At 47.1% G+C, this 14,219-nt stretch overlaps 1 protein-coding gene across 1 annotated transcript in view; it reads left to right on the top strand.

Annotated features, from left to right (window-relative positions):
• Nucleotides 1–2,158, top strand: part of LOC115309841 — a 113,977-nt gene extending 111,819 nt beyond the window's left edge. Inside the window, exon 2 of the mRNA XM_042290387.1 lies at nt 1,231–2,158. Coding sequence (XP_042146321.1) covers nt 1,231–2,066 — 836 coding nt within the window. The 3' untranslated portion in view covers nt 2,067–2,158. The remainder of the gene's footprint in view (nt 1–1,230) is intronic.
• Nucleotides 2,159–14,219: the final 12,061 nt, after the last annotated feature.

The raw sequence follows: 14,219 nt of genomic DNA, 5'->3' as shown, positions 1-14,219 counted from the left end.
TATTTCGCTGAATGTAAACCACGTTGAGTTTCTGTAGTCTCGACACACCGGCAACACTGTGAGGCCACTTCCGTTTCCGTTCATAAGAGGAATGGGAGGCTCAGCGGGATGGCGGTCGTCGTGGCTGTCGCTCTCTTTATTCGGGTGTTTCATACATTAAAGTTGCGAGCAAGAAGTGTGCGTTGCTATTATCGAAACGCGAGTTCCCGCGACAAAATGGAACGCAACAGACCGGCATTGAACGCCGAAACCTCGCCGTCGGAACGAGAGCGGTGAGCGCTCCCTAGCCCTAACGAGGATTAGCGGCGTACTCCGAGCGCACGACCGGCGAGTGTGGCAAAATGGTGGACGAAAACAGCGCAGGTTGCCATGGTAACGAGGTAGGCAACACTGGTTTGTCAGCAATAGGTATCACAAACGTTGTCGCCACCCTAAACAGCGGAGCGGCGGAAACATATAGGAACCCTAGATTGACCTCGTTTCCTACAGCTCCGCAAAAATCTTTCTTTTTTCCGTTCGAAAAAAAAAAGAAGCAATTTTTTTTTGTTATTCCATAAAAAAAAAGGCGTGTGCCGGGGGGGGGGGGGGGGGGGGGTCCCGTGGATAAATTGTAAAGGTTACAAGTAATTTTATTACTTTAAAAAGTAATCAGATTACTCTTCTGATTACTGCCTAATAAAAGTAATCAACTGACTACAAAATTACTCCCAAAAGTAATCGATTAAAAGTAATTTGATTACTTGTAATGCGTACGGTACAAGTCTGCACACAACCCAATTTTTTTTGGAGGAGAAAGGTAGCAACAGCGACCGTTTCTCCTTTTTGCGGACAAGTTGCCCAGAGAAAGGAGGAACGGCAGTTCAGATGAAAGGAGGAAGGCGAGTTCCTCATTGTTCAGTTGGCGGGTTCGAAACATGAGCTCCGTGGAAGCGTCTGCAACGGCCCTTGCTGGCCGCGGTTCTAATCACTCCGGTGAATCGACGAACGATGACTATAAGATTGTTTTACCACAGATGCCTACAGGAATTACTAGTGAAACATCGGTGCTTCTGCATTGCGATTTGAAAGGGCGCCCCTACCGTATCCAGGATTTTCGACAAGAGATGGCCAGGTGCGGCGTACTCGGCGACATCGCAGCACTCGGTGCGTACCAAATGAATCATGTTTGGATGGCTACCCTCCGAACGGCAGAAGCAAAGAGACGACTCGTGGACGCCAGAGAACTGCAGGTGAAGGGTCTTCGGTGCCTCGTCGTGGATCCCAGCATCACGGAGTTACGGCTTCGTCTCCACTGGATCCCGTATGATGTGCCGGACGACGTTGTGCGTAAGGAATTGGAGCCGTATGGCAAGGTCCTGGAAGTGAGCCGGGAGAAGTGGAATGTTGAAGGCTTCCAAGGGATCGAATCAACGACCAGGTGTGCGCGGATGACACTGAACGAAGGCGGCACGGCCGATACCATGCCACACCAGCTTCGGATCCAAGGTGGTAACGTACTTGTTGTGATCCCTGGTCGGGCGCCCTTGTGCTTACGCTGTAAGCGCACAGGTCATATTCGACGAGAATGCAGGGCGCCGAAGTGCTCGGAGTGTTTTCGCTTCGGGCATTATGGCACCGAGTGTGTCAGGTCGTACGCCAGGGTGGCCAGCGGGGCCGGGACGGCCGAGACCAATGACCACGCCATGGATGCCGAGGAAGCGGAGCGTACTATCCAGGGCTTGGCGCCAGAAGTTTCAACCCCTGCCAAAGAACGCAAGAGTGAAGGAAACAGCTCCTTGGAGGCAGGCAGAGAGAACGGAGGTCAACCGGAAGGCGCACCTCCCAGCGGTGCCGACGTGAAACCCTCTGATGCCGGAGCAGACAAGGAATCGAACGACGCAAGCACCAACGGACCTTCAGATATGGACGACACCAGCGAGTCAACTAAGCGAGCCTTCGATGACGATACGGCAGCAGGAAACGGAGCACGCCAACTACACCCCTGGATGGAACGCACGAAGAAGGGGCGTTACCAGCCCGCGCCCAACGATCCTAAAGAGGAACGTCGGCGCAGGGAAAGCAAGTAAGGCGTTCTTTGCCTGGTTCCCTGGTGTTCAAGATTGCTGCATCAAGACAACTTCGACCCTGACTGCTTAGGTTTTTAGTGTCTGCACCGAAGCACAGCGCATAATTTGTGAGTCCCAATCAGCCATTACAGTTGCAACGCTGTTCGTGGTTTATGCACTAGGAAAAAGCAGTACCAAATACAGCGATTATTGTCGAAAGAGCAACCCGATTTCTTGGCGTTGCAAGAAACTAAATTGGCTGAGGCGGAACAGGTAGAGGAAGCAGTCAGACCTTTCATGCCTAACTACGAAATCTGTGTGACGCATGCAGTTGGTCATACGGCAGGGTGCTTCCGGCTTCTGAAGAAGTCGGTACCGTTGTCGCAGTTATGCGTTACTACGGACACTGAAGAACGCTTCATTATGTGTGATTTTGTGCTAACGTCAAATCAATTCAGGCTTATTTGCATTTATGCCCCAAATGTGACCACTGACCGCGTTTTATTTTTTGGCGGTTTACGTCGGTATCTTGATTGCGATAGAGCTCTAGTCCTTGTGGGTGACTTTAATTGTGTTGTACGACAGTTAGATAGATCGCCAATAAGACGGATCGCTGATAAGAGTGAACTACTTTTGGGCGAAATGTTGGAGGATTATGACCTGAATGATGTGGGCACTGTAAAAAACGCAAAGAAGGAAATGCGCTTTACCCATTTTCAAGCGTCGTCCAGTGCGCGTTTGGACAGGGTGTATGTTTCTGCCCCTCTAGCAGAACATTTAGGAAAGTACCGTGTCACTCCAGTCTTTTTCTCAGACCACAGTCTGGTTATCGCGACGATAGGCGACAGAGCACCTGAAAAGAAAACGTTTAATTGGAACCTATGGAAACTAAACATAAAGCTTCTGAAAGACAACGTCTTTCTAAAAAACGCAGAACAGTTTTTGAAAGATGCTTTTAAAGAGCCGGGAGGGGACATTTTCGAGAAATTGGAACTGGCAAAACAAGAAATTAAGGCAATCGCCATTGAGAGGTCGTCAATTATTTCGTACAACGCCCGTTGTGTGGAACGCAGTTTAAATAAGGACTTGATAGAGCTATGTAAAGCAGAGTGCGAAAGACCCGGTAATGGGGTAAAAGACGTGGAGTATGTCAGAGAAAAATTAGATCAGCTGCACCGCGAGCGCTATCGTGGTGCAGTAGTGCGCGCCCGTGCAGAAAAATACACAATGGGCGAGCAGCCCACTAAGCGTGCCTTGGCAGACGAGAAGCGTTACGCACTTCGGAACGAAATAACCGAAATTGAATTCAAGCAAATGATTACTACGGATCCCAAGAAAATAGCACAGGCCTTCCTCGAGCATTACGCACAGCTTTTTGCTAACAAAGCGCAAGGGTGTCATAGGGACATTTATGCCCAGCTTTTAGAAAAACTGCCAAGGCTATCGAATGATGAACGCGAAGAGCTTGAGCAAGAAATTACGATCCAAGAAGTGGAGCGCGCAATCGACGACCTGCCGAACTCTAAGACGCCGGGACCGGATGGATTGGGCGCAGAATTTTACAAGAACTTTAAGAGCCTAATAGCTAGTGTTTTTTTTAATGTCATTCATACTGCCTATGAAAGAGAATGTTTGCCCTTTTCGTTTTCTCGTGCCTACACTGTCCTGATACCGAAATCTGATGACCCCGTGAAACTGCGCAGCGTCACCGGTTATCGCCCAATAACGCTATGCAATACCGATTACAAGATCTTCGCGAAAATTCTGGCCCGTCGCCTTCAAGGTGTCGCATGTGAGATAATAAGCGAGCATCAAACATGTGGGATACAGGGGAGAACTATCTTGACAAATGTGCATGTGGCTCGTAGCGTCCTGGAGGCCTGCAGTGACAGCACCACGCAGGTTGCAGTGCTACAGATAGATCTAGATAAGGCATTCGACCGTGTTAGCCATGATGTACTCTTTGATGTTTTGAGTCATGTCAATGTTGGTGACGCCATCCTAAAAGGTGTAAAGATGGCCTATAAGGACTGTACAACAAGGCTTATAGTGAACAAAGAGCTCAGTTCTGTTATTAACGTACGAGAGTCGGTACGACAAGGTTGCCCTATCTCCCCTTTTGTTTGATTTGTATTTAGAGCTTTTCTGTTTAAGCGTAAATAATAGTCAACGTGTCCGAGGTTTCCAATTTTATAATGCAGAAGTAAAAATAATGAGTTACGCCGATGACATTGCTGTTTTTTGTAGGGACAAAGAAAGCGTTACCGAAGTCATAACTTTGGCTAAAAGGTTTTGCCACGCTACTGGTGCTGTTATAAACTGGGAAAAGTGCCGTGGTTTCTGGCATGGTGCTTGGGCCACTACACCCTCAGAATTCGAGGGTGTATGTTGGGACACAGTGCCGTGCAAGTACCTCGGGGTGCCATTGCAAAGTTTCCGGAATAGCCAAACGTACTGGTCGGATGTCGCTATCGACCTGGACAGGCGTGCTTCTCGTTGGAAGCAATGCGAGCTGTCCATTTTTGCCCGAGCGACTGTTTGTAACGTTTTTCTGATTGCGAAGCTCTGGTATGTTCTTCAGGTCATCCATTGTGCGCGAACTAATGTTCAAAAATTTCATCGAATTTTCGCCACGTTTATTTGGAACTCGAAGTATGAGCCGATGAGACGAGACAATCTTTTTCATCGAGTTTGTAACGGTGGCGTGGGGCTTTCCCACCATTTTGTCAAGCAGCTTGTGTCACGCTTCTTTTTTTTGAGAGACCAAGAGCACCCGTTCATTCGCACACTGATCCAAACAAAACTGTCACCACATTTGCCATCTTTTCTTGTTTCTTCTCATGGCGGCGAGCCAACAAGAATCACTGGTTTTTTGAAAGAAGTTGTTGACACGATGGGGTTTCTGACAGCACGTTTTTCTTTGAATTACCTTTGTGATGTCAGTAAAAAAGCGCTCTATCGCGATTTAGTTGTGAGTGTTTTCCCCATGCCCTTGTATCGAGGTGTGTCCCAACATGGCCACGATGTGCTTAGACGTGTAAAAAGGATGTGTGTTCCCGCGGCTGTTAAGACTTTCTTTTATAAATTACACACGAATACCGTGCCAGTTAAGGTTTGGCTTAAAGAAAGAGGGATCTATGTGCCATGGTCGGTAAATTGCCTTCTCTGTAAAAAACCTGAGACTATTGAACATGTGTTTATTTTTTGTTGGGACGCGGTATTTTTCTGGGATGTCCTCCAACGCACTTTAAAGAAAGAATTACCTGTAACCCCAACAGGGATACGTTTCCTTAGTGTGGATAATGATAATGAAGTTCCTTATGACATGATTATGTTGAACAAGGCGGTAAGTTGGGCTAGTTGGTTTAACATCGTCAAACGTGAAAACAGCGCAAAAAATTGAACAAAGGACAAGTGAAAGGAGTGCACGGACAAAGCGCTGACTGTCAACTAAAGTTTAATTTTCAGGCGAACCAGAAAAATAAACACAGAGCATAGGAAAGAACCAATAAAAGACACAAAAAATTTACAACCCAACCGACAAGATTTCTACACGTCATCACCCTCACACATGCCTGCCATTCTCCCTGATAAAAAGGACCTCATCATCCCACAAGTGCACCGACGGTGCGCTCACACATTGCCCTTCCCCTTTAGATAAAATGAAAAATGCCTCGTCAATCTCCCTGGCGGTCTTACTTTTATTGCGCGCCAAGATCGTCAAGTCATGAAAAACAGGTACGCAGCCGCACCTACTACAGTGAACCGCTAAGTGGCCAGCGGGGGAGGAACGGAGAGAAAGGGAATGTTCCCTCGCCCTCTCGTTCACGCACCTCCCCGTTTGTCCAATGTACACCCTACCACATGTGAAGGGGATTTGATACACAACCCCTACTGCGCATGGTACAAAAGGAGTGCGGTGGTTTACATCACATTGCAAATCACTGTTCCTCCCTCGGTTGACAGCAGTGCAGAGGCGTGACAGCTTCTGGGGTGCCGAAAACACCACTGGCACGTTAAACTTACGCGCCACACGCTTGACCTGATGGGAGAGGGCGTGGAGATAAGGCACCACCACCGGTCTTGTTGTCGGTTTTTGTCTAATCTTAGGACTGGGTCGGCCCCTGAACACCTTTATGAGGGACTCAGCCACGCCCACAATCAACGTAAGAGGGTATCCCGCCGATCTCAGCCTAGATACCTGAAACAAAAGACTGTTCTCACACATATGATGGCATGACTTCAGCAGAGAAGCCCTCATACACCCCGTAGTAACCGCCCTCTTCACAAGCTTAGAGTGCGCTGAACCGAATGGAAGAACACCCTTCTTTGAACGTGGCTCATAGGACCAACATATATGCGACGGCTGCTTAGTTAGCCTCAGGTCCAAAAACTGTAGTGCTCCTGCTGATGGTGTCTCGAACTTAAAGGATAAACCGGGGGAGCTCTTCGTAAAACAGGCCAAGAAATCCAAACACGCGGGGTGTCGGGTTTTCCAAACACTTTGGGGTGTCGGGTTTTGAGAGTGTTTCGGTATGTGGACGACTACCTAGTGCTGTACAATGAGAACCAGAGCCTGAGCCCTCAAGGCGCGTGTTTGGATTTCTTGGCCTGTTTTACGAAGTGCTCCCCCGGTTTATCCTTTAAGTTCGAGACACCATCAGCAGGAGCACTACAGTTTTTGGACCTGAGGCTAACTAAGCAGCCGTCGCATATATGTTGGTCCTATGAACCACGTTCAAAGAAGGGTGTTCTTCCATTCGGTTCAGCGCACTCTAAGCTTGTGAAGAGGGCGGTTACTACGGGGTGTATGAGGGCTTCTCTGCTGAAGTCATGCCATCATATGTGTGAGAACAGTCTTTTGTTGCAGGTATCTAGGCTGAGATCGGCGGGATACCCTCTTACGTTGATTGTGGGCGTGGCTGAGTCCCTCATAAAGGTGTTCAGGGGCCGACCCAGTCCTAAGATTAGACAAAAAACCGACAACAAGACCGGTGGTGGTGCCTTATCTCCAAGCCCTCTCCCATCAGGTCAAGCGAGTGGCGCGTAAGTTTAACGTGCCAGTGGTGTTTTCGGCACCCCAGAAGCTGTCACGCCTGTGCACTGCTGTCAACCGAGGGAGGAACAGTGATTTGCAATGTGATGTAAACCACCGCACTCCTTTTGTACCATGCGCAGTAGGGGTTATGTATCAGATCCCCTTCACATGTGGTAGGGTGTACATTGGACAAACGGGGAGGTGCGTGAACGAGAGGGCGAGGGAACATTCCCTTTCTCTCCGTTCCTCCCCCGCTGGCCACTTAGCGGTTCACTGTAGTAGGTGCGGCTGCGTACCTGTTTTTCATGACTTGACGATCTTGGCGCGCAATAAAAGTAAGACCGCCAGGGAGATTGACGAGGCATTTTTCATTTTATCTAAAGGGGAAGGGCAATGTGTGAGCGCACCGTCGGTGCACTTGTGGGATGATGAGGTCCTTTTTATCAGGGAGAATGGCAGGCATGTGTGAGGGTGATGACGTGGTAGAAATGTTGTCGGTTGGGTTGTAAATTTTGTGTGTCTTTTATTGGTTCTTTCCTATGCTCTGTGTTTATTTTTCTGGTTCGCCTGAAAATTAAAATTTAGTTGACAGTCAGCGCTTTGTCCGTGCACTCCTTTCACTTGTCCTTTGTTCAATTTTTTGCGCTGTTTTCACGTTTGACGATGATTATGTTGTTAGCTTTGTGCAGCATTTGGAGATCACTATGGCTGTTCGACATGCTGACCTCGACGCAAAAGAAGTGCGGATATATTTCTTCAACCTTGTAAAACAAGTACAGAGTGTGTATTTGAACTGTGAACCTGAACCGGAGTGGACTAGTATTTTAAAATCACTCCTCGAAATGCGTGATTTTTAATACGCTGTGCAAAAGAGCTGTGCAGTGCTGTTAGAATGACATGAATGTTGCTGTAACTACCATGCAATAAAGAAAAAAAAATTGTTCAGTTGGCGCAGGGGTAAAAGATCGCGCTACTGATTAAGTGGTCAAAGATTCGATCCCCAGAGAAGCGGTTTTTTTTTTTTTTTTTTCGTAAAGTTTTTTTTACATTTTTATTTATCAAAACACACATAAACAACCCCAGACCGATGAAAGGAAAATTAAAGTCCTTATTATTCACCGAGACGTTTTCCTCCTTCTCCAGGCAGACCGGAGAAAGCTTTCGCCCTCCCGACTCATCTTCTTTCGGTTTCGTTTTTTGAGCACATGGTGCACGTTGTTCAATAAAAATAATGTTGAGTTGATTGAGCTTCAGTGGCAGCGAAGGCCGCATGTAATTCCGTCTTCTAGTCCAAACGTGCAGAACATTTCGGTTGCAGTGACGTTTTTACCGCTAATTTTATCAAACGAGCTAACGAAGCCGCTAGAAACAGCGAAGTTCCGGAGCAGTGCCAGCAGGGCTACATACACTGGGTAAGACGGCGAGACGGCCGTCTCCGATTCGCGGGACACACGCGGAACTACAGCCGCTACAGCAGCGAAACCACGAGGAACTGTGTCGACATTTTCGACGTTATGGAAATCGCGGGAACTGCGTCCAAGGCAAGCAGGTTTTCCTGCCGGCTGCCTGGGTGCCTTCCGTGCTGAGTTCGGTTCTGTTGTCCCGTGCCGAGTGCCAACCGGCGTTCAACGTGATTCCGTATTTCTGCGTGTCAACAACATCGTCAACGTGGTTCTGTATTTCTGCGTGTCAGCGACATCGTGATGGCAGTGTTGTGGGTTGTGAACAGAAGACTGGAATTATCGCCGATGTGACCGTGTGTTCGCGTATCAGTGGTGTAACAACAAGATGAGATGACGTGAACTGTAGGGCATTGATGCCGCTGGTCGGGCCGTGATCGGAGGGGGCGGGGTGTCGCGGGATGACATTTCGCTTTACATTGAAGAGTTTAAAACCACTTGAGGTATTAGGTGCAGTCGATCGACGTGTGGATAGTCATGTTGGATCGCTGGTCTGATCGGTAAGCTCCTATCGTACAGTGACCAATGTGACTGTCGGTCCCCGAGAGCGATTGCGCTCCGGGGAAAAGACTGAACAGTACGAAAGTATGACGGAAAGTACGTATATTTAAAATGAAAGTTTAGCATAAGAAAAACAGAACAGGTAAAATCGAAAAAAAACGCTATCCTTTATTTTACTGTTTAAATATATTACGGTTCCTGTAGAAACTGCTCTCCTAGTGGCGCGCTGGGATGAGCGCTAGAAGTTTTTGAGCTCGCAACGGCGTAGCTCCTCCGTACACTTCACACCTGCCGCAAGTCGCGGCTTTGACTGCATTCAAGTTGATCGAATAGCGATTTCTCAGCCCGTGAAGCATCACTTCCAGCTGAGTGAATATCCGCTCTACAGAGATTAATTCAAGACGGCAATTGCAGCCATGCGCGAACAGCACAAATAGAAAAACAAACACTACAATATAAATACTGGCTACGAAGGGCCGCGCGGGAAAACAAACTCATGGCTTGGAACCACATTGGAGCGGCTCAATTTATTGGCTTTCAAATAATTACGGCATGATCGAGCGTTTTCTTTTTAATAAGAGATTCATCCCCTGAGCCATTAAAAATAGTCGCAGATGCATGACATTGCTGGAAAAAAAATGAACATGTTCGGAATATTTTTTATTGCTTAGGGAGTCACCGAAAAATTCAGTACGTTCAAAACGACCAGTATAAAAGACGGAAACGCAGGGCTCCAGAGTAGTGAGAAAAAAAGACGAGGTTTTCGAACGGCGATAGGACGTGTTTCTTCGCTGCTCCCAAATTTTCAACCTAGCGCTCGCAATTCACTATCCTACGGGACCCCTGCGGTTCCGGCCCTGGCCTCGGGCCACCCCTGCCCGGGTGGCAGACTTGTACACGTTACTGAAAAATAGTAAGGAATTACATTTACAATTACTCAAGGCTAAATTGTAATTTATTACAATTACAATTACCCTTCCATAAAAGTAACTGACCGTTACCCCAAAAAGTAATCCGTTACTTTCGTGGCGTTACTTTCAACATTGTTGTCCTCAAGTAAGAAACAAGGGGAAGAGGAATTATTCAAGTTCTTATTGTTGCAACCTGTTTCATTTAAGACTTTGAGTGTTTTGAGCAACAGCTGGCTCTCGAAAGTCTCGTCAAACATCTTGCGGTATTTCTTACTCAATATGTCGACTGCTACGCTGAACACCATTTGAGCTGAGGCACTGGATGGGAGTGCCAAATTGTTCCTCACGAATGTTTTATGCTCTGCGTCGAGCTTTTTCAGTGAAGAAAGGGAAGTACTATTTACCTCGAAGATAGAACAAAACTTCGTCGTTGCAGCCGTTGCCTGATATTCGAGAGATTTAGTAGATCCTTCCGATACCTCCGATAGCCGCGAGAACGATATGATGGATGTGCAAAGACGGCGGCGAAGTATCGGATATCATTATCGGAGTCATCGGACCGAGCTACTAAAATTCTCCATTGTTTAAATCGCGAAGCTGTGGAAGTCATCAATAGCAAAACAGAGTTTGTAACAGTGAGGTGATAATTAAATAATAAATAAGGTTTGGCTCGATATTCCTCTTCCCTTGGTTCTGAACAGTTCGAGCACCACTTGAGACGTTGGTGAACGAAAAAAAGTTTCCAGTATATAAATATAAGTAATAGAAGAAAAAGAAGGACACTCATAACAACAATTAATTAGAACGTCGGTTAAAACAAGGAAATGTATACGCATGTTTGCCGTGTGCACCTTTCTTGGTGCAGTTCAAAAATGCACGGAGCATGAACCGACTGCAGTTTACTCCGGTGTTCTCCAGATAGACGTCCGCTGATGCCACGAGCAGCGAAGGGCAGAGAAGTAAGCTGCGCTATGGTCCCAATCACGAGTTTCACTCCCTCCTCAAGCCCAGAATATCAAGTCTACGTCAGCCACCATTATGTTTTATTTGTAAAAATATCTGCTTGAGATAAGATGCGTTCTGCTGGGGCAAAACCGGAAGAAGAAAGGAAGACTATTACCATTTTCTAAGTGCTCGCAAAAAGCTGACTCAAAAAAGGGTAGGGTAGACGGAGCGTTGTCTCGTGTGGTGACATTATGAAAACGGTCGTAGTCACTATAACCGGGAAGGACATTGTTAATCCTTTTCAGTGCACTTACCACCACGAGCTTCCCGAAGAGGCACACAATAACTTGGTGTCCTCCTCTCCCCGTCTTCGATCGCAAAAAAAACAACAAAAAAAAACAAAGGGACAAGAAAAAGCGGAAATAACTTGCAACCCCCCCCCCCCCTTTTTTTTTTTTGTAGAAATGTTCATTTGGATTTTTTGACATTGTTGTTAGGGTCTAAAAAAAATAGATTCAGGGGCTTGGTGTTGCAAAAAGAAAAGGCTTTGCGGAACTGAGGCCAGATTCATAAAAAACCTCTTACCTACGACAACTTAGCTACGAAGTTCGTAAAGTTACGATCATCGTAAGATGAGGCGAGAACGGTATTCACAAACGCGTTCTTAAGTGAGAGGAGGAAAGTTACGACCTCTTACGGAGAAACGATGACTTCCGGTGCTGTTGCTATGGCAACGGCGTCTTCGGCAAAACGAACAACCAATTAGAGAGCTAGGCATAGTTCAGAGCACGTGGATTTTTAATAACAAACACTGGCTAACCACTCGTTGATAGACAGCTCCGTGTATGTCCTGTCCTGTCTGTGTGTAAATGTGTAGTGTTCAAGCTGATTCTCATAAACACGGGCGACCTTTCCACCACCGCTTGTCTGGGGTTCGTGTCCGTGCAGTGGTATATCGACGCTAACAGGATTTAAACGCTTCGTTGACTGCTACAAACTCGATCGCTACGAAGTCAACACAACTGTCATCGTTGGTAAAAACCCCGTGCCAGTCGTTTGCAAAGCGACGTAGAAGGAAACAAACCGCTGCGGCGTTTCTCGCAGGCTCGGAAACGCATGAGTGAGCCGACGTTAAAAAAGGTTCCCGGACATTTCATCGAACGCCGTTTCGTCGAACGCCGTTTCATCGAAAAAAATGACGTTTCATCGAACGCCGTTTCATCGAACGCCGTTTCATCGAATCGCTGACGGCCGTTTCATCGATTGTCGTTTATATAAAAAGTGTGAAAGATGGTCTTTCATGCACGGATCGCGTGCATTTTCGTGTCATTACCCAGTTCATCGTCAGGTTTTTTAATGTCCAAACTTGTAGCTGTTACAATTTATTTTTATGCAAGTAACCCACGAGTATATTTGTACCGATTTTTATGTTTGTTTCGCATATTGTGCTTATCTGTTCACCCCCTCTGTATTACCCGATGGTCCTTGAGGGTATTGTAACAAATAAATAAAAAGTCGCACTCCCGGTAAGAGCGCACTCTAACTCATGGAGGCCAGAAGGTGATTTAGGTTTTGCGCAGGCGCAACAACTTTAGCCATGTGAGCCGCCTAGCCTTTCATATATTTCTATTGATACTGCCCGAAGCTTGCAGTAGCTAAAGCTGAGGTGCTATTTATGAAACTACAACGAAACATTTTTTTTTTTTTTTTTTAGTTTTAAGATTTAATGAAGTCGAAAGTAAGTACGTCTCTTCAAACCGTATTTGAAAACTTTCGGGGGTTCATGTGTTCGTGCGACAGCCATTCACTGTTTCAAATGATGAGTAATTGCTCTCAAAAAGTCCCCCACAGCCATCGGTTCTCATAAAAAAGGTGGACCTTCTCATTTCTTGCCGCTGTGGCTATTTTCTGGCGAGGAGGCTCTTGGGAACTCAGCATCGCCTCCAGCTTGTCTTCCGTCATTTGATGTTTTGTGGCGATGCAAGTCAAAAACTTCAAGAACCCGGGATGGGCCCCTCCGACCAGCTTCAGGAAGCGGAAATGCCACCCTGGCGTTCAATAAGATGGCGTTCGATAAAACGGCGTTCGATGAAACGGCTTCGACGAAACGGTGTTCGATGAAACGGCGCTCGATGAAACGGCATTCGATGAAACGGCTTCGATGAAACGGCGTTCGACGAAACGGCGTTCGATGAAATGTCCGGTCCCAGTTAAAAAAGATACGTTTGAACTACGAGAGTGTCAGCAAGAGTCACGCAAATACCCGTTCACACTCGGAGCGGACGCGTGCGTTTGATCGAAGCGCTGAATTCAGACTGCGTTTCGGTAAGTGCTTCGGGACCAATCTTCTACGATTGCAACTCGATACTGACGTGACACTCGGCAAAGAAAGGTTGGACCGGCATCACGTAGCTCCCACAAACTGATACAGCTCGACAGTTAAAAATGGCATACTAATAACAAAGTGTACATACCGTGTTGCGAAGGTAATCCATTCGGCGTTTATTTGAGCTCTATATCACACAAAACAAGGAGATAGAATCGATGAGTCCCTTTTCGACGACAGCGTCCGTCACCGCTGCCTCGGAAAACAAGGTGATCGAGATGATATCGGTTGACCTCTGAAATTTAGTTCAGCTATCAAACTATTCATACGGGGAGGGTCCACAAGGGTCGCGCGGGCATATTCCATTCAGCAAGCCAGCCGGTCTGGGCAGACGGTCTTGGCCAAGGACCGTCTGAGCAATGCTGCGCCGGAACGGGTCGGGGTGCCTGCTAGGCCTATATATTCTGCCGAGCTCGCTTGGTCGGTGGGATCGTCGCCATTGTTGCCTTTTCCGGGTGTCTGGATCCAGCGTTCATGTTCGTCGTGGTCGGTTTCAAGTACTTCTTCATGTTTTTCTTGCTGCTTGAAGTCGGGACGCGCAAGAAGAGCAGGTAGAAAAATAAATGTCCGTTGGGTCGTCGCGACCGAGCAACTGAGCGACGCTGTCGGCCATGTTAATTTGATCGTAGAAAGTGCGTAAGACAGCTTCGGAGCTGTCGTAGGATTTTGTCGTAACCTGCGCAAAAGTTACGACAATTTCGTTTCGAGAATACGGATTTTCTCTCAAATTTGTCGTACGCATTTTTTTCGTCGTAAGTTCGCTTTGAGAATCTGGCCTCTGAAGAGCGCCAAGCCTCCCTTTGCGCTGGTCAATTCGCGTGACAGTGTCACTGCCCTCGATTTTACCAAAACGAAAAAAAAAAAAAAAAACACTATTTAGAAGGGGCGCGGGGGGGGGGGGGGGGGGGCTGGTTCTGACGAAAAAAAAATGTA

The sequence above is a fragment of the Ixodes scapularis genome, unplaced genomic scaffold (genome assembly GCF_016920785.2).
Source record: "Ixodes scapularis isolate PalLabHiFi unplaced genomic scaffold, ASM1692078v2 PGA_scaffold1__304_contigs__length_218370807, whole genome shotgun sequence".
Classification (NCBI taxonomy): Eukaryota; Metazoa; Arthropoda; class Arachnida; order Ixodida; family Ixodidae; genus Ixodes; species Ixodes scapularis.
The sequence above is the reverse complement of the archived record's forward strand: the minus strand, read 5'-3'. Positions and strand labels throughout refer to the sequence as shown.